The following is a 27,320-nucleotide window of genomic DNA, read 5'->3' as shown; positions in this document are numbered from 1 at the left end:
CAGGTTTGAGACGATGATACGTGTGTCTTATTTGGCTTGTTTGGCTGATAGCAGCTGTTCTGAATATCCTTTTGTTCTACCGGCCTTGCTTCCTTTGAGCTTCCAAGTGGTGCTGGCCCTCCTTGTCTTTACAAAGCAGTTGGAGATTTGCAATCTCCCCCAAGCTCTCTTACCATCACATTCCTTCCAACAGTCCACATCAGAGCATAAGGCATCTCTGAGCACTGCTGCTGCTTTGGAAAACCTCCGTTAAGTCCCAAGGCTCTGCCAGTAGGGCATTTGTCAGCCATCTTTTGGCAACCACATACACACACACACACACACACACACACACACACACACTTGCCCCTGTGCCATCAGTCTTATGTTCCATCTGATTGACATATTTTTTCACTATTATCTAGGCCGAAAGCAATATCAGTTATCCTTGTGCTAGCAAGTAGCCATTTGAATTCAGGTCTGTATTTCCCTAAAGAAATCCTCCCTGTAATAACTTTCTGGGCCATAATATATAAAGAATAAAAGTACTAGAAGTAATATTCAGGCAGAAAAAAAGGGAATTGAAGTCCACAGAAGACCAGCCACATGCTCTGTGGCAACTTCAGTCAGCAAAGCCAAAGGACAGCTGGAAGCATGGGCTCTCTGAAGTGCTCTTCACTCATTCATTCATTCATTCCACAAAAATATATTGAGATCCCACAGACACTATTGTGGGTGCTGCAAATACAGCAGAGAACAAAACAGGCAGGGTCCTCCTGGCCTTGGAGATTATATCTATTAGGGGAGACTGGCAGACAGTAAATAAATAAGTAGGTGTTATTGAGACCAACAAGGCATGTTGAAGGGGTTAAGGGATGCTTCCCATGGATTCTTACAGCACCCAAATGGCTTCCCATGAGAAGAAGCCCTTGTATTTCTAGAAATCAGAGCAAGGATTGGCTGAGAAAGTTTAGAAAAAAACCTAGTTGAGGCTCCTGGGCCTAATGCTTCCAGCATGTCTTGAGTGGCAGGAATTGTGATCTTTGTAGATTTACTTGTTTGTGTGTTTTTGTTTTTTTGTTTTCCTTTTCAAGATTTGTCAAGCACACCTTTTTGGGGGGAAAATGGTACTGCTTACACTTTACATTAGTGGAAGTAGCAGGAAATGGAGATTTCATTTCTATAAATTAGATCATTCTTCCCTCAACTAGCACATCTCTCAAGCTAGTTGGACTCTCATTACTGACCCGCCCCAAAGGACACACCTGGGTACCAAAGAGCACCTCCAAATAGTGCATCTAGGTCCATCCTCAAACAGGTTGTTCTCCCAGATAGGGATTTCCCTCCCCCAACATGTCGCCTCCCCAGTGGCTGATTTAGAGTTGTTCAAGGGCACCACTGTTTCTTCCACTGAGAATCTCGGGATTTGAATCTGCAGATAAAGTAAATGGCAGGTTCAGGTTCCAGTGATTCGGTTAGCTTAGGATAGGCTTGGAATGATATGCTGTCTCTTGCAAGCTCTCCCTAGTTTCACTTCCTTTTCATGCTACTTCACCCAATGTCTTTCAATCCATTACCGATCAGACCCAAGCTGAGCCCTTTCTTCCTGTCATCCTGTCTCCATCTCCTTCATCCCTGTCCTTCACCCCATTAGATCTTCCCTCTGGACTCCAGCTCCCAAGTTGGAATTGCTGCCTCCACTGTCCTCTGAACTCTCTGGTCTCTGCCCATTGTAATCCTGAGCTGGCTTTTCCTATGGTTTTGGATTCTCACCATCTTTCTCAGTTTTTATGAGTGCAGTCTGCTTCTCTGCCAGCTCCTTTTGGCTCCCCCATGTCTCATTTTGCTTTTCATTCCAGAGGACTCAGCCCTCCAGCCCTCCATTTTTATGCATTCTTTCATTCAACACAGCGGTTCTGAGCACTTACTACATACTAGGCTCTAGACTAGAAGCTGGGGTTGCATCAATCGAGTCCTTTTTCCAGGAGCCTCGGTAGAGGGGGACGGACAGGGCTGAAACCAAGCCAGAGGCTGAGATAGAAAAGTTTGCAGGGGTCTGTGGGAACAGAGGGGGAGGATGAACCACTCTGGCTGGGGGAGGCTCCAGGCTTTTCAGGCAGGGAAGGGAGGAGAGAGGTATTTTGGGAAGAGGGAACAGCATACATAAAGTTGAGGAGGTATCACTGAACATGGTGTGTCTTTGGAGTTTTATGCAGTTAATGTCACAGATGATGGGGTGGAGACAGAAAGAATGGTGGCAGGTGAAGCTGGAAAGGTAGTTTGAGATTTGACCACTAAAAGGAAGGAAACTAACATAATATTTCCTTTAATCCTTACAACATCTTCCAGATTTTACTGTCTCCACTTTGCATGTGAGGAGCCTGAGGCTTGCAGAGGTTAAGTGACAAATGGGAGGCAGCTGGTTAAGAAAAGTGGTTAAGAGCACAGGCTCTAGCATCCTGAGTTCCAGTCCTAGCATCTCCACTTACTTGGGGCACTGAGTACTCTTTCTCTTCCTGGATCTTGTTTCCTATTTGCTAAAAGAGTAATAGTACTAGAGCCTACTTTGTGAGTGGGGGGACGTTATGAGGATTCAGTTTAAAAGTGCCTGAGCAGTAAATGTTAGCTCTTAAGTGTCAGAGTCAAGATTGAAACCCCAGTCTGTCTGAGTTCAAGGCCCTTGTATTGTTCGTGTATACCCTGCTCCTGGTTCTTGATTGTGAAGGAGCTTACGTGCACTGCTAAAGAGAATTTGGACTTGATCCCATAGGTAATGGGGAGCACTGAAGATTTTTAGGATGGGGAGTGGTTTGGACTCATTTTCCTGTTTGAAAAATCACTGAGTGGAGAGGGCCTGGGGACAAGGAGACCAGGACTGGGGGAAGGGAGAGGAGAGAAGGGGTGGTGCCAAGAGCAGAAGATGGAGTCCTAGGACTTGCTGGCTGACTGGGTGGAGATGGTGTGAATATCATTCAAATCACAGTCCCTGCTTTGAATCCTTCAATGGCTTCTCTTAACCAGGGTATAGACTCCTCATCCCAGCTGACAGCTCTTCACTCTCTGGCTCTTATTTACTGCTCTGAATTCACCTCACACACTCCCTCAACTTCCATACACCTTAAACAAAGCCACATTCAAGGCAGAGAAGCAAGTGGCTGAGCATATATCCCTACCTACTGTCCTCCTGACCCTGTCCTGTCCCTTCTGTGCACAGTCACCATTTTCCTTTCTTTGCCTCACAGCACAAATACTGCCAGGCTATTATCCCTCACCTTAACTCAATAATCCTGTCCACCCACTGATACAGAATCTGTTCCAGCCTCTCAGTAACCTTCCTGGCACCTCATTTTTATTCCTCTTTGCCCAAGACCAACTACTCCCTCATACGGAAATCAACCTCTCACTGATTTTCCTCCTGAGAACGGCTACAGTTTGACATAGAAGCTAAAGTCGTGTGCAGTCTTGAGCAAAGAGAGACAAGAAAGCTTGGGTCCCCTTCCAATGCTGTCGAAAGAAATCCCAAAGTTCCTGGAGGTCCTGAAATTTCATAACTGATGCTGCCTCTTATCTCAGTATATGTAAACTGTGGGATCCAGGCACAGTATCTGACTGTGGCCCTAGTGTTGTACAAGTATTTCTCGAATGAATGAATGACAGACTCACTTCTGCTGTTTCACGCGTGCACTGTTCTCCTCCATTGTCAGTGCCAACAGGAAAGCACTCCACATGACCCTGCCATTGTCCAGTCCTTCCACAAATCCATCAGCCCCCCAAAGTGGGGAAGATTACCCGCTCCGGTCCTCTCCTTTTACAGACCTTAAGCAGTTATGAGGGTGCATTTTATAGCCATGGCCACCAGAGGGCTCTTCTCAAAGCTCAGGATTCCCTTGAGCAGCTTCACAAGAGCTTCACCTGTGTAGCTAAGCAGGTTCTTTTATTAGTTTCATACTGCATCTGAGGTGTTCTGTCCATTCTGAGGCTCTTAGAGAAAGAACTGGTCATGTGGTGCCTTTAGAGGACTACTTTTCCAGCTATTTCTAAAAATTTCTTGGGAAAATACTATTTTCTTCTAAGGAAGGGACAGAAAAAATGGGCTTGATGTTATGGTAATCTGCGCCCTGTGCAGGACTTTTTAGGGAGGGTAGGTCCCTGAATGTGGGCAGCATGAAGACTCTACTCTGGGCTTCAGCCCAACCTAGCTGGGGTGCTCCATTCCAGCCTCAGCCCACCCCTGGTCACCTGCTCCTTCAAGTGGAGAAGCTGGACTTGGAAGACTGCTTGGGCAACTCACAAATCCTTTGACTGCAACTGTCTCATCTATCTCACAGAGCAAACACCACATCTATCTCACAGAGCTGTGTCAGGGTAAATGAGCAAATGTAGGTAAAAGTGCTTTGAAAAGTGTGATGCTCAGTGCCACCTCCATTTCCCTACTTAAATAAATCACATTCCAGGATTAGGATGAGCACAAACAATAAGCAGATCACAATTATAACAGGTCAAAAGGGTTTCTGAACTCTTGAGGAGAACTGATAGCAGAAAATCTCAAGTTTTTAATTATTAAATATAAATTACTCTTAAGATTGCATAAGATAAATTTCTATCAATCAAAATTATAATCCAGAAAAAATTGTTTCAAAATCAGAAAAGAAATAGTCATTGATATTTTGAATATCAGCATATCATCTTATAGACGTACATTTTTATATTTTTGTAAGTGACTATTTCAAAACATTTTACCAAAGTAAGTCACAAACTATTTTTCCTGGTATTTTACCCTAGAATTGATAGATAGTTACTTGGTTTAAAATTTTCAAAGCAATAATCTTCTTTATCTCACAGACTCTAGATAATCTGAAGGAAGGGAAATACCATCTACGTGTGAGGCCTGCAGACATACCTGTTGCTGAGAGAGCATCTTTGAACTACTGGCGAACATGGAAGTGTATCAGCAAACCCTCAGAATTTCCTATAAAAAGCCCAGCCTTCACAGGTATAACCACAGGCTGACCTTCTCTGAAGCCCAGACCAGCTTCCCTTCTCACTCTAACAGAAGTGGCTTCAATCCAGAGAGTGCCCTGATTTCTGAACTAGTTCTGGATGATTCCTCTACCTTCCTGTCATCTCCTTTGAGCTTGTACCTGCCACATGCCCTCTCCATGACTTCTTACTCACTGGAACTAAACATCCTTCTCCATGTTCATTCCCCTGCATGCTGGTTTCACTTGGGCAAGGCTGGGCTGCATTCCACCCAGTCCTATTGGTCAGGGCACTCCACCATACTTTCAAGTCACCTCTAACCACCACACAAGGAATGTCTCCAAATGATCACTGTCTGGTGGGTGCCTTGCAGTATAGATCCACCTACCTGGGACACCAGAATAGCCATTCATGATTATTGATGGGTTTTGAGCTTTCGGGAGAGTCAAAAGGATCTATTTTACCTGTAGGTCATCTATTTTATCTGTGGTTGGTTAGATCAATTCAAAAAAAACAAATAGGTAACCAGTGTGAATTTAATGACTGAGTATATAAGCCAAAATTTCACATGTCCCACTGCCCTTCACTGCAGAAAAACTAGATTTCCATGCCCTGCTCCCCACCACACTTCTGCCAAACCTAGGGTTACATCTGAAAAGAGTGAGTGAGAAGAAGGAGGTATCTGGCAGGGACCATCTCTGGGGTGATCTCTTCAGCTTCCTCTGGGGCCCCTGGGTCAGTGAGAGCCCTGCCCACTTCTGAGAGCCCTGTCCCCTGGGAGGTGGTGACGCCCCTCTTCATGTTCTCCTCCAGGCCTACATGATAAGGCACCTTTGGGACTTATGGATACACCACTGTTAGACACAGAAGAGGACGTGCACTACTGCTTCCTGCCCCTAGACCTAGTGGCCAAGTATCCAAGCCTGGTAACTGAAGACAATCTGCTGTGGCTGGCTAAGACCGTGGCCCTCATCGAGTGCGAGTGCAGCGAGTTCCGCTTCATTGGTGATTGCTCTATCTAGGGGGTTGGGGGAGGGGGAGTGGGGGGAGGGGCGTGGGGGTGGCAGCAGGCTGATAGGACCCATCCACCCCTCCTAACCCCACACCACTTGGAGGCCCAGCTTGGGGCTTAGGGCCTCAGGAGCTTCCCTGGGCAGAGCTGGTGGAAGCGTGACAGAGCCTTCCTGGAAGCAAATGGATTCCCAGCATTAGACTCCCACTAGCCTCAGGGCTATTTTATTCCCTGTTCATTTTGGAATGGCCTGGGTGTAAAGGGGCACTGGAAACTAGCTGCAGTGGTGTCACGGCCACAGGAGTTGGTGTAAAGGGCAAGACCCTGAGCTGGACTCCAAACTACTTATCTCTCTGCCTTTATGTATCCAACTGGGCTCTAGACCTCAGTTCCTCTCACCATAAAATGAGGGAATAGGGTTGTTTCAAAGGATGGTCCCTTCCTCCTCTCACTTCCACTAAACTCAGGATAAAAGGGGAGAAGGGTGGATGGTGAAATGTTCCCCAGAATCATTGTAGAATTGTCCACCTGAGCTAGTGGCCTAAGGAGGGATGAGATCTTCAAGCCTGGACAGAAGAGAGCCTCCCTCCTCCACCAGGACAGGTTCTGGTGGGGTGTGAACTGAACTGATTCCAAGATGCTGCTGCTGCCTGTATGAATAGGGCAGGAAATACCCAAATTGTACTGGGGACCAAATGCCTGGAACCCCAGCCTTTCATAGTCACAGTCACCTGGAAAGTTGTCTATAATGTGCTTCTGAATCTCCAAGTTGATTCACACAGGACAGTAGCATTGGCTCCATCTCTGCCTCCCACACTGCAGTCCAGGCAGGGAAAAACTGCAAGAGCCACCTGCCAACCCAGGCTCAGCCAGGCCCTTCCTCTCTAAGTGGCAAGACAACTCCCTCTTTTGGAATGACCTGCTCTTGGGTCAAGACTCACAGGGTAAGTCTCAGGGCCAGTGTGTGCTCACCAGGAAGACCTGGCTTGGGAGCCCCAGGCCAGCCCATGGGAAGCCACACCCACGGACTCAGACACAGGAAAACAAAGTAATTTGGGGTTTTTCACCTTGAAAACCACAGACTGAAAGCTAATCTAACCAGGTATGTTTAGAAATTATTTTGGAATAAGGAGCCCCTAGGATAAGTTGTAGCACCAAAAACCTGCCAAAACCTGGACCTGCAATTAGATCAGAAATAACCTTGTTAACCCATTTTGTTTCCTTTTGTTTTTCAAGTGAATTTTCTCCGCTCACAGAAGATTTTACTACCAGATAATTTCTCCAACATAGATGTGTTAGAAGCAGAAGTGGAAATTCTGGAAATCCCTGAGCTCAGTGAAGCTGTGAGGTTGTACCGAATGAACATGGGTATGTCACCAGGGGAACCTTGGCCTCCCCTTGACATCCTGGGGCAGTCTGGGCTTTAGCCAGAAAAGCCAAAAACAAACATCTTCCCTCCCACAACCACTCTGGGCTTTGGGTGGTAGTGAGAGAAGTGGGTGTTCTGGCTGACTTAGAATCTGAGAAGACAAATTTCAGTCTGAAACCCAGTGTGCCCTCTGTCTGCTCAGTCTTGCCACTGACCTATAGGTAGCTCAGCCCAGCCTGGGTGGGGAAACCGGGCCAGAGTGTCCAGGGGAGGGAAGTTGGGCCTGAGGCCGGGCTTCCCAAGGTAGGGGAGGTCTGCCCTCCTTGTGGATGTGTCAAGCAACTGGGAACTTGTAACTAACCCCTACCTGCCACTCCCATCCTTCCTCTTCCAGGCATAGCTGGAGGGCGTGGGAAATTCCCCATAGGACTTCAGTTATCCCCCACACACCCCAGTTCCTTTGTCCCCCCTACTTCAAATCCCTGGCTGCTGTGCCTGTTTCTGCCTGCTCCTGACACTTCCTGACCCTGGTCCAGGCCTTCAAGTTCCCGGCCCAACCTCATTCCAATTTGCTCCTCATATTTTTTATTTGCCTTTCACCATCCCATTTCCCAAATCCTGCATGTCTATGGACGCTACTGCGCATGTTGCAGGAGCTAGCTACCTTAGTGTGGCCTCAGCTGGCATTCTGAGAATATATAGAACTGTCTTGCACATGTGAAGTTTGGCCTGCATGTCACCAGATACTTATTCCATGGGAATCAGACTTTCCCTACTTTTAGGCCAGCTCTCCCAGACTCCTCCCCAGGCAAGTGGAGTCCTATCCTATCTGGGGGTAGTGGCATCCTGCTGCAGGTCTCAGGAGCCTGTCTTGGGATCTTACAACCCACTTCAAAGGGTGTAAGTTCAAACCTCTCCCCCAAAGACTTCTGTTCCTTCAGAGAACATGGGTCAGAGAGATGAGTAGACCGGTGCATGCTGCACAAGAGCTATGTTAAGTTGGAAGGGAAGCATGCCTGTGGACAGGCTCTGTAAGCCATAAAGCAGCCCCCAAACACAAAGCATGTTTTTTGTCTTTTATAAAGCACCATAACTAAGGGAAACAGCTCTCGTAGCCTTGGAGGTAGAGGCGCTCTCAAATCTCAGCTCTGCCCCACCTAGCTTTGGTATTTGGGGCAAGGTTCTTAACTGGCCTCTCAGGACACAGTTTCCTCATCTATGATAAGAGGAGAGTACTACCCCTCTTGTAGGATTGGAGATGACCCATGAAAATCACCTGGCAGCTTGCCACTGGCCCACTGTTGCCACTGGAACAGGGTCCTGTAGACTGTGCATTGTGCCCACTGCAGGAGAACAAGGTTTCACCCATAAGCCCGCAATTCAAATATCCAACCTGAAAGTAACACTACACAGTGTGTCTCCGGGGAAAATTCTGCCCAAGAGTGATAGGGACTGTGAATCCGGGAAGCCTGTAATGCACATTAGGTTCAATGCTGTGGTTGTCATTCTTTACCCATGGATAATTAGAGCAGAGTTTGGAGCTAAGGGAAATTCCTGCAGAGGCTGGGGCCAGATGGCTGTTATTCTGAAATTCAAATGTTAGTGATAACAGCTAATTAATCTACCCCCCATACCCACCCCGCCTCTCAACAAATAGTTTTGACCTCTAAACCTGACTGAATATAAGAAAAACTATACTGATTTCGAGCGGATCCATATTTGGCTGTGCAAGGAAATAAGCTCCCTCAAAGTCTCTTTAGTTACTGATTTAAGGCAGCAGTAGGAAGCAAGACCCAAGGCTTCCAGTACAGTTATGACCATGAGGGATCTAGGAGTCACCCCTTTCTCTCTGGCACAGGTGGCTGTTCCCGGACCTCCTGTCCTCCTCCAAGCCCTGGGAAGGGGGGCCGTGCAGCAGGCCTAGAGTCTGTGAAGCCACTGTACATGATGACCCTGGGTCTGCTTGTCAAGTACCCAGACTCCGCACTAGGACAGCTCCGCATCGAGAGCACTCTGGATGGAAGTAGACTGTACATCACTGGGAACGGGGTCCTCTTCCAGCACGTTAAGTAAGGCCCTCCTCAGAGCACAGCTTGGTCCCACTCAGGCTGAGCTTTACCTTTCTTGAGGAACCAACCTGGGGCCCTGCCCATGAGCCAGAGATTGTGTCCTTGGGGACAAAATGATCATTTTAGCCACTCCCACTACCCACACCAGCACCACCAAATTTGGGCCTCGGAGGAGAGGCCTGGTGCCAAGGTATAAGGTTCCCAAGGTTCAAAGGTCTCACACTGTTTCATATTTCCATCCTCTGTGATCTATTGCTCTGGTTCTAGCCCTGTGCTAGGTCTGAGGTGACCAGGCCAATCACAACACTTAGGGTGCTGGATAGTCCCCCTCCTTCAAAGGTCCTCCCCACAACCCTTGGGAGGCTCACTGACACACAGAAAGAGCCAGGGGTGAGCCCCCCCCAAGAAGCAAGGCAAGGCAGTCTTCCTGGAGGAGGTGATACCTGGCCTCTGCCTTGTGGGATGAGCTCAGAATGTTCCCATTAGTGCAGGGGCATGGATTCTAATCCTGTTTTTTTTAATTAATTTAATCAATTCGTTAATTAATTAATTAATTTATGGCTGCGTTGGGTCTTTGTTGCTGTGCACGGGCTTTCTCTAGTTGTGGCGAGAGGGGGCTACTCTTCGTTGCAGTACATGGGCTTCTCATTGCAGTGGCTTCTCTTGTTGTGGAGCACCTGCTCTACGCACGCGGGCCTCAGCAGTTGTGGTGCACGGGCTTCAGTAGTTGTGGCTCGTGGGCTCTAGAGCACAGGCTCAGTAGTTGTGATGCATGGGCTTAGTTGCTCCGCGACATGTGGGATCTTCCCGGAACAGGGCTCGAACCCATGTCCCCTGCATTGGCAGGCGGGTTCTTAACCACTGCACCACCAGGGAAGCCCCTAATCCTGTTTTTTTTGTTTTTTTTTTAGATATTTGCCATGTATTTCTTCTTAGGTCTTTTTTTTAAATTAATTAATTAATTTATATATATATATTTAACATCTTTATTGGGGTATAATTGCTTTACAATGGTGTGTTAGTTTCTGCTTTATAACAAAGTGAATCAGTTATACATATACATATGTTCCCATATCTCTTCCCTCTTGTATCTCCCTCCCTCCCACCCTCCCTATCCCACCCCTCCAGGCGGTCACAAAGCACCGAGCCGATATCCCTGTGCCATGCGGCTGCTTCCCACTAGCTATCTACCTTAAGTTTGTTAGTGTATATGTGTCCATGCCTCTCTCTCGCCCTGTCACAGCTCACCCTTCCCCCTCCCCATATCCTCAAGTCCGTTCTCCAGTAGGTCTGTGTCTTTATTCCTGTCTTACCCCTAGGTTCTTCATGACATTATTTTTTTTTCTTAAATTCCATATATATGTGTTAGCATACGGTATTTGTCTTTTTCTTTCTGACTTACTTCACTCTGTATGACAGACTCTAGGTCTATCCACCTCATTACAAATAGCTCAGTTTCGTTTCTTTTTATGCCTGAGTAATATATATTTTTTCTTTTTGGCTGTGTTGGGTCTTCGTTTCTGTGCGAGGGCTTTCTCTAGCGGCGGCAAGCAGGGGCCACTCTTCATCGCAGTGCGCGGGCCTCTCACTATCGCGGCCTCTCTTGTTGCGGAGCACAGGCTCCAGACGCGCAGGCTCAGTAGTTGTGGCTCATGGGCCTAGTTGCTCCGCGGCATGTGGGATCTTCCCAGACCAGGGCTCGAACCCGTGTCCCCTGCATTGACAGGCAGATTCTCAACCACTGCGCCACCAGCGAAGCCCCCTAATCCTGTTTTATAGAAAGGTAAACAGGTTCAGAGTAGGGCAACTCTCTTAGGCTCACAAAATACACTGGTACCAAAACTAAAGATAGAAGTGGGTTTTCCTGAGCACCTGGGGAGAGGGTCAGCCAACCCCAAACACTGTCTTACCCCAAAACTGTCATTTGTGGCCCACACCATCCATTTCTCCCGGAGATGTCCCACCCCTGATGTCACAGGGCACAGAGGGCAAAGACAAGTGCCTTTGGAGGTGGGGGGTTTCCTGGGCATACAAGGTATCAGTAATCTCCCAAACTGTGACAGGCTGCCACATAGTGACTGAGATGTCTTGGGCAGATATTTATGGGGGCAAAAATGGAGTGACTGGGCCCTGGCCTGGATTCTGGAACCTGAGACAGGGCTTGGAGGCTTGCAATTAGTCAATTTAGAGGGTTTTGCTGAAATAGGTCAAGCTCAGCTGCAAAAGGGTGAGCCTATGTGTCCAAGTATACCCCACTATGAGACGTCATCAGAAACCAGTTAAGGAAATGATGTTAGTGGCCACAGGCTTGAGTTAGTGTAAGGGCAAGACATTCTAGACATGGAAGGTTGACAGGCTGTACTCCCTTGGGGTACAGTGCTGAAGCTCTCTGTGACAGACCTTTCCTCTGGGCAGGAACTGGCTGGGGACTTGCCGGCTGCCCCTGACTGAGACCATTTCTGAGGTGTACGAGCTCTGTGCCTTCCTGGACAAGAGGGACATCACCTATGAGCCAATGAAAGTGGCTCTGAAGACTCATCTGGAGCCGAGGACTCTGGCACCCATGGATGTGCTCAGTAAATAAAGAAGCTTCTCAGTTTGAATTCAACATCAGAGGAGGGTCTAGGGGATCACAGAGGAAAGATAAGGCTGGCTAGAACCAGGAACTGTAGATGGAACAGAAAAGGAAAGCTAGACTAACATCTGTGGGTTTCACCTAAAAGGAAACTTTCCTGTTAGGTGACCCCTCCCCACCCCAAGCCCACAGGTAGCCTCAAGTAGTCCAGGCTGAGCTGTGCAGACTGACCCAGTTGGGGGGCCACATGGGACCCCAAGGGCATGCCTGCTCTGGCTCTGGGAGCCGATGCTATGCCCATTTGGTCCTCGCAGCCATCCAGGGAAGAATGATCCCTGGGTCCATTTAACAAAAAAGCAGAGGCTCAGGGAGGTAACTTGCTTATATTACTAGATCATGGTCAAGCTGGGATTTAAATCTGAGTCTAAAGCCAGTGTTGTTTCACCAGCTGCCTATAACTGTTTCCTAACAAAAAGTGTTTTAGATCAATTTATGCTATATTACTATCATTCAGCAACATTCAGTACTTATTTGAGCACCTACCATATACCAGGACAGTAGATAACACTAGAGGTACAGAAGAGAGCAAAACAGACCCAGTTTCTATCTTCATGAGGTTCACAATCTATATACCTCTTGGTTATATCATCTATTTATATACCCTTCATTCATTACAAAGCTCATTAGAAACTGGTTCTTAAGACAGAACAAAGCCTAAATCTAGTCACCCCAGGAAAAGGGTCATGAGTTCATCTTTCCAGAATAAAGCCCCATTCTCCAGACATGCCTCGAGGCTTGGTCTCTATAGAAGTGATAGTGATTTGATGAGACGCTGGCTCTATGATATTTGCCAAACCATAAGTACAAACATACAGAGGGACTCCTAGCTCCGGTCTGAGTGGCCATGTGGAAAATTACACACCCAGCCAGAAACCAGAAGCAGTTAGCAAGGTAGGTAGAAAGGTACATTAGCCAAGCTTTCTTGGGAGAGGTGGGCCAGGGGAAGAACAGCAGTGCCCTTGGGGTTGGTGGCCCTCCCCCAACCCAGAGTCACCAGCTGACCCTCCAAGCTGCTATTGACACCCAGGAAACCATGTGGTGAGCCACAGGGAAGGCCTGAGGAGCAGAAAAGGTTGATGTCAGGGATTTCTGCTGCTTCTCGACTAGGCAACAGAATATGACTGATGAAGATATTGTGTCTTAACATGTAATGGACAAAATGCCCTACCTAATTTCCCTTTTGGCCACGTGATTTGTTCCCTCTCATTGGTTTCCTTAGATGAGGAGTGGACGGCAGAAATCACTGTGTATTCCCCTCAACAGATCGTCAAAGTTTATGTTGGAAGCCACTGGTATGCAACCACCTTGCAGACCCTGCTGAAGGTACTGCTGGCCCGAGGCTGCCCTCGTCTCCTTTTGGCTTCTGCGGCTGAGAAGATTCTGTCACCTGACCCATACACAGCCTTCAGCACCTGATTAAAACAACGACCTTCCCTCTGCTCCATGGCCCAAAGTGCTTTTATTCTATGAGCAGCATTCTGGGAAGGCTTTAGGAGTTTGGGTAGGGATGAGGCCAGTCTGAGGGGCCTGGACTGAGCAGGACATAGGGTGAGGTTCCAGATGCCTCAAGAGAGTGGTCTAGGAGCCAGCAAAACTTGAAGCAGAGATGATGTGCTTCTCCCTAGATGCTCTGCTCCTCATTATGGCTCCTTGTGGCCAACAAGATAAGGAGATGGAAATCCCAAAGCCTCTGCTCTAGAATGGTTAGGAAAACGAAGAGAAGGCTGACCTGCCCCTTAATAAGGATGTAGCCCTTTAACAGACTAACAAGAGTCTGGTGTCCAACCCTTTGCAGTATCCAGAACTGCTGTCCAACCCTCAGAGAGTGTACTGGATCACATATGGACAGACCCTGCTGATCCACGGGGATGGCCAAATGTTTCGACACATTCTCAACTTCCTGAGACTTGGAAAACTATTTTTACCATCTGAATTTAAGTGAGTGAAGGAAGGAAATCATATAATGAAACCCCATCCCTCTTCAAGACGGAAATTTGAGTTTGTAGCCTTCAGGGAGATTATATTATTTCCAACATGTGAACTGCTGTTCAAGGCAGCAGCTCTGGAGGCTTATAACCCCACCCACACTCCCACCCCAGATGCCCAGTGCGACATCTTGTCATTTGCAGGGAATGGCCCCTCCTCTGCCAGGAGGTGGAGGAATACCACATCCCATCCCTCTCAGAAGCCCTTATCCAATGTGAGGCATACAAGTAAGGAAACTGCTCCTGACACCATGTTCTAAAGTTTGAACCTTTATATTCCTCTTGGGAATCCTGTCCTAAGTCTCACCTCCCAGTAGGACCTGTTCTCCTTAGAGTTAAGGGGGTGGAGCAGGCCCAGGATTGGGCAGGGACCTAAGCAAAACGCTTTAAAGCCCCTTCTCCCCTGCTGTCTAGAGGTAACTCCCAGCCAGAGGGCAGACCTGGTCAATGGACTAGTGGAAGCTTCTGCTTACTAACCAAACCCTCTTGGAGTCTGCAGGTCATGGATCCAGGAGAAAGAATCTGGAAATGAAGTTTTTCCCATCAGAAGGCTGCATGTGGTGACAGAAGGGCCAGGGTCACTGGTGGAGTTCAGTAGAGATGCCAAAGAAGTAAGTCCCAGCATTCTTTGGTTTGGTGTTATCCTGAAAGAGCACCAGCACAGGGCTCAGAGGGCAGACCGCTACTGAGGGGTATGGCAAATTGAAAGAGCCGGGCCTACATGGCTCCTGGCACAGTGACTGGTTTCTGAACCTGGAGGGAGACACCAGGAAATGCTGGCTGCCTGTGGCCTGGGATGCTGATAGGTCCCTTTGGTGTGTGAAAGGACCCTGGGCTGGTACCACCCCCACTCAGACTGAGCAAATATCAAATGTAAGACCCATGTGGGGGATGGGATTGTTCTGGGTAAGCAAGTGAAGTCTTAGAGACCCAGCTTATGAGATCTTGGGTAAGGCTTCGATGTGGAAGCACAAAATGCCCAGAGCTGCTGTGCCCTCCCTCTCCAGACCACAGCTTGCATACCTATGGAGTTCCAAGACTGCAGTGACAGGACTCCACGGAACAAGGCCAAGGGGACCCTGGCCAGGTCCAGCCAGATAGAGGAGGCTGAGCAGTACTTCCGGACAATCCAGGTGTCCCTATGCCGAGGTGCCAAGAGGGCGGGTAATCCCAGCACATACTCACACTGTCCTGGTCTATGTGCCAACCCTAGACACTGGGGGGCCCACCCTGAGAGTCCTCCCAAGAAGAAGTGTACCACAGTCAACCTCACACAGAAATCTGAAAGCAAAGACCCTCCTGTCACCCCCATGCAAAAACTCATCTCCCTGGTAAGGGAATGGGACATGGTCAATTGCAAACAATGGGAATTCCAGCCACTGCCAGGCCCCCCGAGCAGCTCCTTGGAGGAAGCCACCCTGAAGCTCCCCTCAGGAGGTGAGGCTGTTTCCCAGCCCAGCACCTCAGCTTCCTGGAAAGGCCATTACACAGCCTCAGAGAAGGACCCAGGCCCACAGGCAGGGGCTGGAGCTGGAACCAAAGACAAGGAGCCAGAGCCAACCTTTAAGCCATACTTCCCCATGAAAAGAGCTGTCACCTTGAAGGACTGGGGCAAGCAGAGCCCAAAGGAGAGAGGTGAGTCCTGTCCCATCCTTGACCTAATTCTCATTTACAAAAGAGAAGGCAAACCTTGGCCAAGACCACAGAGCGAGTCAGTGATTAAGGGGGACTAGAGCTCTGCACTCACTGATGCCAAGCAGAAGACCCAGAAATGACAGGCACACTGGCATGACTTGGAGGCTTGAGAAACTACTTGAGGCATATGGGAGGAAGTGCCTATAAAGTGATAGGAGCACAGAGAAGGGTTGGGGGCTGAGGAGTCAGCAGGGGAAAGAAGGAGAAGCCTTGGGTGCTTGAGGAAACACAAGTCATGCGTCTAGCAGCTGGAGACCAGGCTTCACATGAAGTGATAAAGAGATAAGGCTGAAGACATAAGGAAATCAGGACAGGTCTTGTGGGTCAGGTTCAGGACCTAGCAGTTTGTTCTGATCCTAAGGGGAGCGGACAGCCACTGAAGCATTCTAAACAAGGAAGCAAGCAGTCAGGTGTGCATTTAGAAAGTTTGTTCCAGGGCAGAGGAAATGCAGCAGCAGGAGGATACGTGTTAGAAATGCCAAGATCATTCTAGATGAAACAAGTTAGGCAGTTGGAAGAAGCAGGAAAGTATCAGGCCAAGGAGGGGGCAGGTTTCTGGTTTGGGTGATTACAAGGGGGTGGATGGTTACTGAGGTAGGAAGGACAAGAGAAGTAGGACTTGGGGAAGATGACACATTGCATGTGAGGTACTGATGGACATCCAAGGGGAGAAGTCCAGAAGACAGGAGGGTATATGGGGACTGGGCTGAATAGACAGGTGTGTGTGTGGTGGGGAAGTGTGGAGCAGCCCAGGGAAGTGAGCTGAGAACTGCTATGACGGACTGTTTCCTCTGCACCTTCAAAGTCCTTCCTACAGTATTCTGTCATTTTCCCTTTTAGTGGCTCAGGCCCTGCTTGGAGGGGTCTCCTTGGGCCCCACCTGTGAGCCCCAAGTTGGTTTCTCAAGCATATTTTTTAAAATTTATTTTTGGCTGCGCTGGTCTTTGTTGCTGCACACGAGCTTTCTCTAGTCGTGGCAAGCTGGGGCTACTCTTAATTGCAGTGTGCAGGCTTTCTCATTGTGGTGGCTTCTCTTGTTGTGGAGCATGGGCTCTAGGACCATGGGCTTCAGGAGTTGCAGCACGCGGGCTCAGTAGTTGTGGCTTGAGGGCTCTAGAGCACAGACTCAGTAGTTGTGGCGCACAGGCTTAGCTGCTCCACAGCATGTGGGATCTTCCCGGAACAGGGATCGAACCCATGTCCCCTGCATGCGCAGGCGGATTCTTTTTTTTTTTTTAATAAATTTATTTATTTATTTTTGGCTGCGTTGGGTCTTTGTTACTGTGCACGGGCTTTCTCTAGTTGTAGTGAGCGGGGGCTACTCTTCATTGCAGTGGCTGGGCTTCTCATTGCGGTGGCTTCTGTTGTTGCGGAGCATGGGCTCTAGGTACGTGGGCTTCAGTAGTTGTGGCTCGAGGGCTCTAGAGCGCAGGCGGAGTAGTTGTGGCACGCGGGCTTAGTTGCTCTGCGGCACATGGGATCTTCCCAGAGCAGGAATCAAACCTGTGTCCCCTGCATTGGCAGGCAGATTCTTAACCACTGTGCCACCAGGGAAGTCCCTCAAGCGTATTCGTCAGAATGGATATGCATCAGCAACTCCCCACAAAAGCTCCTCTCATAATTTTACTAAGATTTCCAGTCCCCAGCTGGGTTATTATCAGCTCTATTTACTACCAGTCCTAGTTCAACAGAGGATTTGGAAAGTTCCTTGGAGTTCTGAAATTCAGGATTTGGCTTGCAGTGATTCAAGGGCAATGTAGAGAGGAGAGCCAGAACATGCCCCTGCCAGCCCAGGGTACCACTTCTGAGAAGCTGGAGGCAAAGGCTCGTGACTGACTGTACTGGTCTGTTGCCAGAGGTCTCCTCCCTGCTTGGGCTCTGAGGTGGCTTAAGGAGGGCCCTCTCCTCGTGTTGGTTTCACAGAAAGTCCTGCCCCTGAGCAGTCTCTGCCTGAGGCCAGTGAGGTGGACAGCACAGGGGTCATCCTCAAAGTGACCCACCCCCCCGTGGTGGGTAGTGATGGCTCCTGCATGTTCTTTGAGGACAGCATCATCTATACCACACAGATGGACAACCTCACACACATGCCACCCACAGCCAGCCCCCAGCCCCGAGGTAAGGCTCTGGAGCCATGCCTGGCCCTGCACTTCCTTGCGGAGATGCCTGAGCCCTCACCCAGGGTACTTCAGGGATACAGTCTCCCTTGGAAGCCCTACACCTCTCCCTTACTCCGGGCTGGCTCTAAGGCTCTAGCCGTGGCAGATGTGGCCACATCCACTCTCTCCTCCACAGAGGTGACTTTCCTGAGTTTCTCGCTGTCCTGGGAAGAGATGTTTTACGCACAGAAATGTCACTGCTTCCTGACTGACATCATTCTGGATTCCATCAGGCAAAAGGACCCCAAAGCCATCACAGCCAAGGTGGTCTCCCTGGCCAACCGGCTGTGGGTATGTGTGATAGGCCTTAGGCCTTGTTCCTTCTCCACTTTCCCTTGCCTCCACGGTAAGTAGGCAAGGCAAGAGGAAGCAAGCCAAGATACAGGGTCAGGGGAGTAAGGGGAAGAGATCAGGGGCAGAAGGGCAGGGACAGGGAGACAGGGCAGCAGCATCTGGGCCAAGCCTTGGCCAAGAGGCAGTTTGAACTGATAGTATCCTCTGACCTCTGCAGCTCCTGCAGGCCCAGGGAAGCCCCTGCTCTGCATCCCACTCTGAGGGGCTGGGAGCAAATGTGTGTCACACTGCTGCCCCCAGCCCTGCCTGACTGTGGGCTCTTCTGGCAGACCCTGAACATCAGCCCCAAGCAGTTTGTGGTGGACTTGCTGGCCATCACTGGCTTCAAGGATGACCGGTACACCCAGGAACATCTGTACAGCTGGGTGGAGGTGAGGGCCTCCTGCACCCCACTGGGAATGGCGACCCTCCAGATGCCTCAGATGGACACTGTCTTGCTGCATGAGGGCCAGGCCAGTGCTGCCCAGAAGGCAAGACAGGCAACTAGACCTCTAGTCTCTGGTCCCAGGGAGGGAGGAACAATGGATGAAATTAACCTGTCTAGAGTGGTCAAAAAGCAATATTCAGGCCACTGGTTTTTGTAGTTTTCCTCCCATTTTACCAATTTAGCCTTCATCACTAACAACCCTGACTATACTCAGGGAAGCACATTCTACGAGCTCAAGGTTTTGGGGTGCTGAAATCCGAGAAACTACTGGGAGTCAGATAGATGTTTTCAATGACTGATACCAACTTCACCTACTCAGCCATGATGTCAGTACTTTTGTACATTCCTTTTACACTTAAGCTGCTTTAAAGCAGTTTTTACAAAGAAAAGGAAAATGTTCAATAAGGGCAAAGGAATGACTCAGGTTTTTTGTTTTTTGATTCCTTAAAATAATTTTAGGATTCACATTTTTATTTTAACATTGTAGGTGAAAAAGATTTAGCTAATTTTTCATTAATCTGGCATTTCTGTAATCAAGTACATTACTATAACATCTTTCACTATAAACACAAAAGTGCCAAGTTACTATCCTCTGTCTAGTCTATTGAGTGGAAAGTGAAGTCAGCACCTACGACTAGAAAGTGGAAAACCAGTGGCAGGAAACATGCACTATTGGCCCTCTATTCATTCTGTTGTGTTCCCTGGTAGCCACTCGAAACCACAGGTCTGTGAGACGCCTTTAGGCAGAAGTGAGCTCAACAGCATCAAGTAGCCTTGCCTTGACCCTGCCCCCACCCAGATAGGAGGACCCCATCCACACAGCCAGGAAGTCAGGAATAAGACCAGCCTTTTCCTTCCAGCTCACGCTGCCTTTTGCCAGGAAATATGGCCGCTGTGTGGACCTGCTCATCCAGAGGGGCCTGTCGAGGTCTGTCTCTTACTCTCTCCTGAGCAAGTATTTACAAGATGGCTAAGGTGCCCAGAGAAGCTGCCCCACAAACACCCCATCCCATCGCCAAGGTTCATTTTAACCAGGGATGTCCCCAGAATGTGTGTGCCCGTCCAAGGGTGTGTTAGTTTATTTTTTATTATAAACAAAGAATAAATCACAAGTCAAGGGTCTGGACTCAGTCTCTGAGACACCAAAGACCTTACAACCAGTGAAATAATCTTAAACTGAAATCTATTCAAAAGCTTTGAATCAATATAACCAAACTGACCCAGGAAAGAAGGGCCTGGGCCTAGGGAGCCAGGGCAGGCAAGAGTAAGAGTCCAACAGGGATGAGCTTGGCTTTGAGACCAGGGGTTGGGAAGCAGTGGCTAGGAACCCACCTGTATTCCTACTGAGGGGTGGGGCAGCCCAGTCACTAGATGTCCCACCAGCCTACAGCATAGAAACAAACACCCACCCTCTGTTCTGGGTGGGAACAACTGGGGTGGGAGCTGGAGATGGGGAGAGAAAAAGGGGACATGAGGCCAGGGGCCCAGAATCAGGGTGCTCATTTAGGCTCTGCAACCAGCATCCCCTGGAGAGGTCCCTGCTGATCTGTCCAATGACACAGACATCAGAAAGGGTAGTCGACAGGGCTGTGCATGTGGGCTGGAAGTGACCCAGGTGCCACCCATGGCCTGGTCATAGCAGATCTTGAGAGAGGTGATGTTCCTTGGATCTAGCAACTCCTGGATCCACGGCCCACCTTCAAGCCCAGGCTCAGACCTGTGGTGCAAAGCTAGGCACGAACATGTATTTCCCTGGCTCGGGGTCCAAGTGGGGTCTCTGAGGAATGGCTCTGACCTACCACCCCCATTTCCACCTAAAAGCAAGGCAGCCATAGGCCCAGGCAGGGCTGAGAAAGGGCTGGTGGGTATAAGGCTAAATGGAACTCACATAGGACAAGTCCTCCAGGCCCCTGCCCAGGGCCTGCCCTGACACACAGCTGCTGTCCGAGCCACTGGAGCCACTGGCTGACGGGCACTGGGAGGAGACCTCTGAGTCCTCAGGAACTAATAAGGGAGACTGGGTGAGCTGTCAGCAGAGGAGGCCCAGACCCCAAGCCATGCCCTCCTGCCTCTGGCCAAGCCCAGACCTACTCAAAGATGGCTGGCTGCCCAGCTCAGCTTCAGTCTCCAGTACTGCTTCCTCTGGGAAGCCGGTGGAATACAGGGGCCAGCGGAAGCCCAGAACAGCTGGGTCTCTGTACAGATGCAGGTTGAGGGACCCCAGTACAGAGCAAGAAGCAGGATCTCCAGAAAGGGAGCTTGAGGCCCCCAGGTAAGGGCTGTCATAGTCAAATGGGGCCACAGCAATGGAGGCCCGAGAGCGAACTTCTGTATGAGAAAGAGGGTCAGGTTGGGACAGGCCAGAGCCCAGGTGGGCCAAGGTCCTGAGGTGAGCGCAGGCTAGGGCTGACAGAGGTCCATGTTGCCACCTGTGCAGCTCTCCTCACCCCAACCCCCTGCAGCCTGCCTGCTACCTTGGCACTTCAGGATATAGTTGACGGTGCGGTCGTTGATAGCTTCTTTGCTGGGGGCGATGTCCTGGAAGGCCTTGTTCCCCACACCCAAGGACACCATCTCAGCCATGCGCACCTCTGGGTGGAGAGTGGACATCTGGACATGAGCCCAGCCCTTTATCACTCTTTCCCCTTATATTAGTCTCTCCTGTACACCCACAGCCTGCAGATTGTCCTGTGCACTGAGCCTTTCCCAACAATCCCATGAGGTGTCATAATTCTCTTCTTAAAGATGAGGCCTCTGACACTCAGAGGTTAATACTGTGTGCACAGTCTGAGACTGACTGCAGGACTGCCTGACTTTGGAGTTCTTTCCCCTGTGCTGGCTGCTGCTGAGGGACTTTTCCACCCTCCCAAGTATTTCCAGGTCCCTAGGCCCTCCTTGGGGCCCCTCTGGGACAATGTAAGCTCTCCAAGGAGGGGAGTGTGGGGTGAAATGGGGCAGGGACCCACCCTTGTTGTGGACAGCCTGCCTCCAGAGCAGGCGGGAGATGTCAGCTGTCCAAGCCTGCTTCGTGGCCAAGCTGGCAGCTTGTAGCACAAAGGTGTCCCTGGCCTTGCGACGGCGAAACCAGACCTCAAAGCGCAGGTTGCTATCCCCAGAGCACTCAGTGAGGCCAAGGTCTGCCATCTGTGTGGCCAGGAAAGGAGCTTAGTGAGGCACTGGGGGGTGCAGGGAGCAGAGGGAGGGGTTGAGTGGGCCTACCTTGAAGGAGCGCTTGTAGGCAAATGTGTCGATGCCTTTGGGTCCTCGGCGAGGCTTGCTGAAAAGCAACAGCTCCTCAAAGAGGAAAACACGACGCAGGGACTTGTGGCGCCCAGAGCACACCGTGAACTCATCCTGTCGGACCAACTGCCCCTGTTCCTTGAGGTTGACCTGCCAAGTTGGGGCCCAGTGGGTTCCCAGCCTCTTCTAACCCCCTCCCTTCACACCCACTGCCCCTGCCCACCACAGCCTGCGATGACTCACGTCACAGCCCTGGATGGCATCCATGGCTAGCAAGTCATTGCCGTGTCGCAGCTGGAAGCGCACGAGGCTCTGGGCAGCCCGCAGGGCACTCAGCTCTGGCACGGTTCCCCCACAGGCCCGTGCCAGCTCTTGCAGCAGCAGTGTGTACTTGCTCATGCGCTGGATGGGCTTCAGCAGATAGGAGGCCAAGTCCAAGTGGTCCCCCAGTGCTTGCTGCTTGTCCTGCCAGGTGCGTAAGAGACCGTCAGGGAGCTTCAGGTTACCTGCTCCATCCCCCCCTCCCACTAGTCTCAGGCTCACCTACCCTGAAAAAGATGTGACCGTAGCTGGTCATCAGGGCATCGGAGCATGGTTTATTCTTGCTGTAGAGTGCGTACATCCCAAACTGCACCCTCTGCAAAGATACACAGCTTGCTCTGGTGCAAATGGGCCAGCATCCAAGGGGGCCAAACCATTCTCAGTTTGGGAGGATCAAAATGCCTAAAGGTCCCAAGGAGGCCTCCCCACACAGAGCCAATGTGCCCTGCTTTGAATGACGGGTGATCTGGCAAGAGACACTGTGTGGAGAGGGGCTTGCCCTCAGGCCCTCTGGGGAAGAAGTCCCGCATACAGCTTTGCTGCTCCCACAGCTCTGAGGGCAGTGCTCTAATCTCACCTCACCTCAGACTACACCTTCCCTTGCTCACTACACTATGCTACACTGACTTCTCTCTTCCTTGACCACTGGGCCTCTTTCCTGCCCAGGGCTTTGCACTTGATCTTTCCTCTGGGTGGAATGCTCTGACTGCAGCCCCTCCCTCTGGCCTTAGCTCAAACATCAGCTCCTCTAAGCGGCCTCTCTAATTGCTCTCTCTAAAGGGGATACCTCTGCCTTGCTGCTAACTCACAATCACCTATCTATCCCATTTTTCCCCCCAACCTCAACTATAACATGGAATTATCTTTTTTACTTTTATGTCTCCTCTGCTAAACTAAGAGCACCCTGAAAAACAGGGACCGGTTGGTCCTGCTCATAGCTGTACCCATCACAGGGCCTGACCCCAAGCACGTGCCCAGTAGCTCTCTGTTGAATGTGGCAGAATCAGCCAGGGCCTGTACGGCCTGAGGAGCTTACATGGCGCAGGAAAGCATAGGCCACCCGGGGTGGGTGCTGGGTACAGGCCTCCAGCTCACGCAAGAAGAAATGGCGGTGGAAGTCCCGCAGCTTCTCCAGGTTGCCAAAGAGGTGGGTGCGCTGGCCACGGAGGCCCTGGGGCACATCAGGGCGATCCAGCTCGGGGAAGTAGTTCTCCATGGTATAGTCAAGAGCACGGACATACTCCCGCTCTGTAGCCACCATCTCCGCCAGCACCAGATGGAGTCTACCAGGTAGGTGGAATCAGGACCCAAGACATCTGCCCTGCCACACTGCCCTCCCCGCCCTGCTCACTGCCTACCTGTTGGGACTCCTGGGTTCAGAGCCACCTGGCGGAGGCATGGTGGGGCATGACCCTGACTGGGCACCAACTCCAGCCTCTGGTCTGTGGCAGGCAGCCACAATGGCCTCATGGTGGCAATGGTGGGCAGATTCTCTGAGACTCAGTCCCAGATTCCGATCAAGGCTGTATGCCTTCCTCAGGGGAGGGGAAGGAGGTACAGCCAGTACCCGGCTGACACACAAGCTAGCTGTGCTACCTGTCAGTGATGGCTTCACAGCAGCTTCCAACTTCTGGTCCAGGGCCAGCCAGGTGTCCTGGCACCGCGCCCAGGCCCAGCGGCACTCCTGGCGGATACCCTCAGATCCCAGCCCTGTGGCTAGAGCCCACATCTTTCGGAAGTGGGCAGGAGGCAAGTCAGGATGCTTGGTCCAATGCAACTGCAGCCGTTGCAGCACAACCCCTGGGCGTTCCTGTTCCAGCTCTGCCAACACCCGCTGCCCCTCCTCAGCCCACATCAAGGCCTGCAACACCAAAGCCAGATAGGCATTGAGGAAGGATCCCACCAAGACTGCTGAGCCTTCTCCTCTACCTCCCCCCATCCCCACAGAATGTTGGCCCCAGGCTGCATCCTCAGTGGTAGGATTTTGGGGTCAGGCTGAAGACAAGAAAAGAAAACAGGCAAGGTATACAACAAAGCCCAAGCTGTCGTAGAGCCGAGCAGCCGCCCCTCTGGCTTCACTGACCGCCTGGAGCCAGGGGTGGGACCCCTCACCCACCTGCCTGAAGAGCTGCAACAGCCTCTCAGCATCCGCCAGCCGCTGCCGCCGCTGGGCTAAAGCCCTACAGAAGTCAGTCAGCTGGGCTTGCAGGGTCAGAAAGCGGGCCCCAGCGGGGCCCAGTTCAGCCGCATCCCAGCCAACCAGTGGCTGCAGAAGTTTCTCCCCTCGCCTGACCTGCTCCTGGAGACAGAGACTGGGCTCACCAAGCCCGGGCCTGGTAGTGCAGCCCGCGAGCCCTGGTCTTTTCCACAGATGTCTACATGTCCTCATCAGTCACTTCTGTGAAGACCTTCCCTCCACCCCCAACCCATTCCCCTCTCTCTCCATGCTCAATGAACAAGTAACTAAACTCACCTGGGCAATTCGGTCCAGGTCCCCAAAAGGGCCTTGGGCCTGAAGCAGCATGTCCAATGAGGGTTCCCTTGGCTCCTCAAGTGCTGGCCAACCCACCTGCTGTAACCACACTTCAATCTGGAGGAGTACAAAGAAAGAAAAGAGAGCTGCTGTGGGGTGGGGGTGATGCTTGAGACGAAAGGTGACGCCCACCTGGGCAGATAGTTCTCACCTGGTGCAGCTCGCCCTCCTGGGCCTCCAGCATCTGGACCAACTCCAGTGCTTGTACTCGCTGGTTACTCTGCAGGGTCAGTTGGTGCAGCAATCCATCCACACGACCATACAGCTCCTCAACCTCGTCCACTGCAGGCCTGGTGCATGGTACATGTCTTAGCGCCCCTGCTGAGTGCCTAGCTCCACTCCACCCTGTCCTAGGACCACAATCCTGGCTGGTTCTGAGCCAGCCACTGAGTCCTTGGCATGGGATATGGTGGGCTGGGGAAAGATTTGGGCTTGCACCTACCTGTAGTCTGGGCTCAGGGTCACCTCTGGAACCTCCTGCTTCAGCCATGCCAGCTCCAAGGCTCCCTGGCACTGTAGCCATGCCAACTGAGGTGAGTCTAGCACATGCTGCATCAGGACCCGTGCCTGCTGCAGCAGCCGACCGACTTCCTGTGATTAAGGGCAACAGGCAGTGGAGGTGTGCATGGGAGAAGAGGAAGAAGATAGGGAGCATTGGGGGAGGTGCTGAAAGGAGACACTCACCCCAGACTCCATGGGCTGGGGCACAGCCTTCATGCTCTCAATGGCCCCCTGGAGCAGGGCACAAAGCACCTGGCAGCTCTGCTGTAGGGTTTCCAGACGCTGTGAGCAGAGGCAGGCATGACCAGGGCAGTGCACAGTGCTAGTCCCAGGCATCTTGGATCCCAGGCCACTGCACTGCTCAAGCCAGCCCAGGGGAGCCTCCTCTGCTGGCCAGATTGCCTGCCTACCCACCCTATGCCCCACCCAGTGCACTGACCATCCGGAAGCCCAGCCAGGCCTGGTGGCAGTAAGGCAGGCCTCCTCCTAGTGAAGTGGGCAACCCCGAGGTGGAGATGTGGGTCAGCAGGCTCTGATCAGAGGACAGCTGCTCTAACTGCAGAAAAAGAAGATGTAGTGGACTCAGGCCTGGTGGGGAAGTGCCCCACCTCCACCCTGGCCAAATGGCTCAGTCCCTACCTGCAGCCCTGAAGGCACCTCCTGAGGCATCTTTCCTATTAGCAGCACCTGGTGCACCGACCCTGGGGCTGCTTCCTGCAAGGAATCTGAGCTCAGCCCTGCTCCTAACCCTATAAAAAGGGTTGTGGGGGGGAAGAGGAGAGCTATAATCCTGTACTCACTTGCAGCTGGCTGAGCCCCCAGAAGAGGGAAGAGATTGGGGAACAAATTCGGGCGTCCACTAACACGGTCAGTCCCAGGGCCTGTACTTTGGGCCTAAAGGAGCAGGCTTTGGTTCAGTATCTGTTTCCACAACCCTGCCATCCCCTTGCTCAGGTTCTGTCCCCCAACCTCCACCCCGCAACCTGGGGATGCTTCGCAGGTAGAGCAGGAGGCGGATGAGTTCATGGCTGCTGCACTTGGGGTGAAGCCAGGCCAGGTTATGGGCACTCAGAAGCAGCACTGCCCTGCCTTCTACATCCCGAGTGCCTGTGCAGAGAAGGCAGTGAACACCTGCACAATCAAGTCACCCCACCTCTTCTGCCTCTAGTGTCTCCCAGTTACCTGGCAGGGCAGCCAGGCCACTGGCAAGCAGCTCCCAGGCGAGGTCTTGGGCCAGGAGGCAGTCAGTGGACTTAAGGAGCCTGGATCCGTTGGGGTCTTGGGAAGGAAAATGGCTTGGGTCTACATTGGGCCATTTACCCAGAGACCCCTACGTGAACTTGGGCTTTAGCCTAAGTAGAGTCAGAGGCCTCCCCACATCCAGGTACCCTCACTCCCTTCCAAGACTTTCCTTCCTTACCTGCCTCCAGTAGCTCTGATGATGTCTCAGATAAAAGATCCCCGAGGTTCACAGGGTCACTGTCCAACCCTTCAGGGTCCAAGCAGATTGGCATTGCCCTGCCTGAAACTGAGTCCCCTGCCAAGCCTCCTCCTTGGCTGTCATTCTCACCCTGTGCCAGACTAAGGTGGGAGAACATTGGGCATAGGAGGATCTCCATTCCAGAGGAGGCTGGTTCCTCCCGCTGGACTAAGGAACCTCCTAATACACCCCTCTGGCCATCCCCCGACCCATCTGCAACCTTCTGTCCTGGAGTTGACTGAAGCTCACCAGGCAGAGAGCTGCCCTGTAGCCCTTCCCCCTGGGCTGCCCCTGCTGGTGGGCTCGGAGGATTGGGGTCCTGCATCTGGAGAGCAGCTTCCCCCTCACCCCAGGCATCTCTGAAACTGCACACAGCAAACCTCCAGTCGGTGGCGTGGCCCTGGGAGGCTGACGACTCATCCCCATCCTCCAGGGGCCCTTCCATCACCCCTTCCTTAAGGGTGGGCCTACTCCCAGCAAGTGGCAGAGGAGCTAAGCCCTCGGTGTGAACTGAGGCCTCAGCTCATCCAGGAAACAGGTTGAAGATGGTCGGGTAGGGCTGAGCGGGCGATGCAGGTAGAAGG

The 27,320-nt window shown here is 51.3% G+C and overlaps 2 protein-coding genes across 2 annotated transcripts in view; one reads left to right on the top strand and one right to left on the bottom strand.

Annotated features, from left to right (window-relative positions):
• The window catches only part of KCTD19 (potassium channel tetramerization domain containing 19), a gene marked incomplete at its 5' end in the record, with an annotated part of 32,179 nt that extends 12,518 nt beyond the window's left edge, over nucleotides 1–19,661 (top strand). The window contains 14 exons of the mRNA XM_082677822.1: nucleotides 4,822–4,972; nucleotides 5,773–5,964; nucleotides 7,208–7,339; nucleotides 9,199–9,409; nucleotides 11,825–11,985; nucleotides 13,264–13,367; nucleotides 13,840–13,982; nucleotides 14,174–14,257; nucleotides 14,529–14,640; nucleotides 15,037–15,664; nucleotides 17,648–17,839; nucleotides 18,017–18,171; nucleotides 18,504–18,605; nucleotides 19,522–19,661. Of these exons, the coding sequence (XP_082533948.1) occupies nucleotides 4,822–4,972; nucleotides 5,773–5,964; nucleotides 7,208–7,339; nucleotides 9,199–9,409; nucleotides 11,825–11,985; nucleotides 13,264–13,367; nucleotides 13,840–13,982; nucleotides 14,174–14,257; nucleotides 14,529–14,640; nucleotides 15,037–15,664; nucleotides 17,648–17,839; nucleotides 18,017–18,171; nucleotides 18,504–18,605; nucleotides 19,522–19,635 (2,481 nt within the window). The 3' untranslated portion in view covers nucleotides 19,636–19,661. The remainder of the gene's footprint in view (nucleotides 1–4,821; nucleotides 4,973–5,772; nucleotides 5,965–7,207; nucleotides 7,340–9,198; nucleotides 9,410–11,824; nucleotides 11,986–13,263; nucleotides 13,368–13,839; nucleotides 13,983–14,173; nucleotides 14,258–14,528; nucleotides 14,641–15,036; nucleotides 15,665–17,647; nucleotides 17,840–18,016; nucleotides 18,172–18,503; nucleotides 18,606–19,521) is intronic.
• An 873-nt stretch (nucleotides 19,662–20,534) lies between these two features.
• PLEKHG4 (pleckstrin homology and RhoGEF domain containing G4) lies at nucleotides 20,535–27,181 on the bottom strand (the record flags this gene model as incomplete). Its single annotated transcript, XM_082677821.1, has 20 exons — nucleotides 20,535–20,665; nucleotides 20,753–20,989; nucleotides 21,136–21,252; nucleotides 21,628–21,805; nucleotides 21,881–22,051; nucleotides 22,145–22,366; nucleotides 22,449–22,538; nucleotides 23,259–23,505; nucleotides 23,581–24,083; nucleotides 24,339–24,521; nucleotides 24,696–24,812; nucleotides 24,907–25,045; nucleotides 25,198–25,346; nucleotides 25,440–25,538; nucleotides 25,696–25,812; nucleotides 25,896–25,970; nucleotides 26,057–26,150; nucleotides 26,240–26,363; nucleotides 26,439–26,534; nucleotides 26,677–27,181. The coding sequence occupies 20 exons, from the start codon at nucleotides 27,179–27,181 to the stop codon at nucleotides 20,535–20,537; spliced, it is 3,594 nt and encodes a 1,197-aa protein (XP_082533947.1).
• Nucleotides 27,182–27,320: the final 139 nt, after the last annotated feature.

This window comes from Grampus griseus (genome assembly GCF_964374135.1).
Source record: "Grampus griseus genome assembly, chromosome: 19".
Lineage (NCBI taxonomy): Eukaryota > Metazoa > Chordata > Mammalia > Artiodactyla > Delphinidae > Grampus > Grampus griseus.
This window is presented reverse-complemented; position numbering and strand designations above follow the sequence as displayed.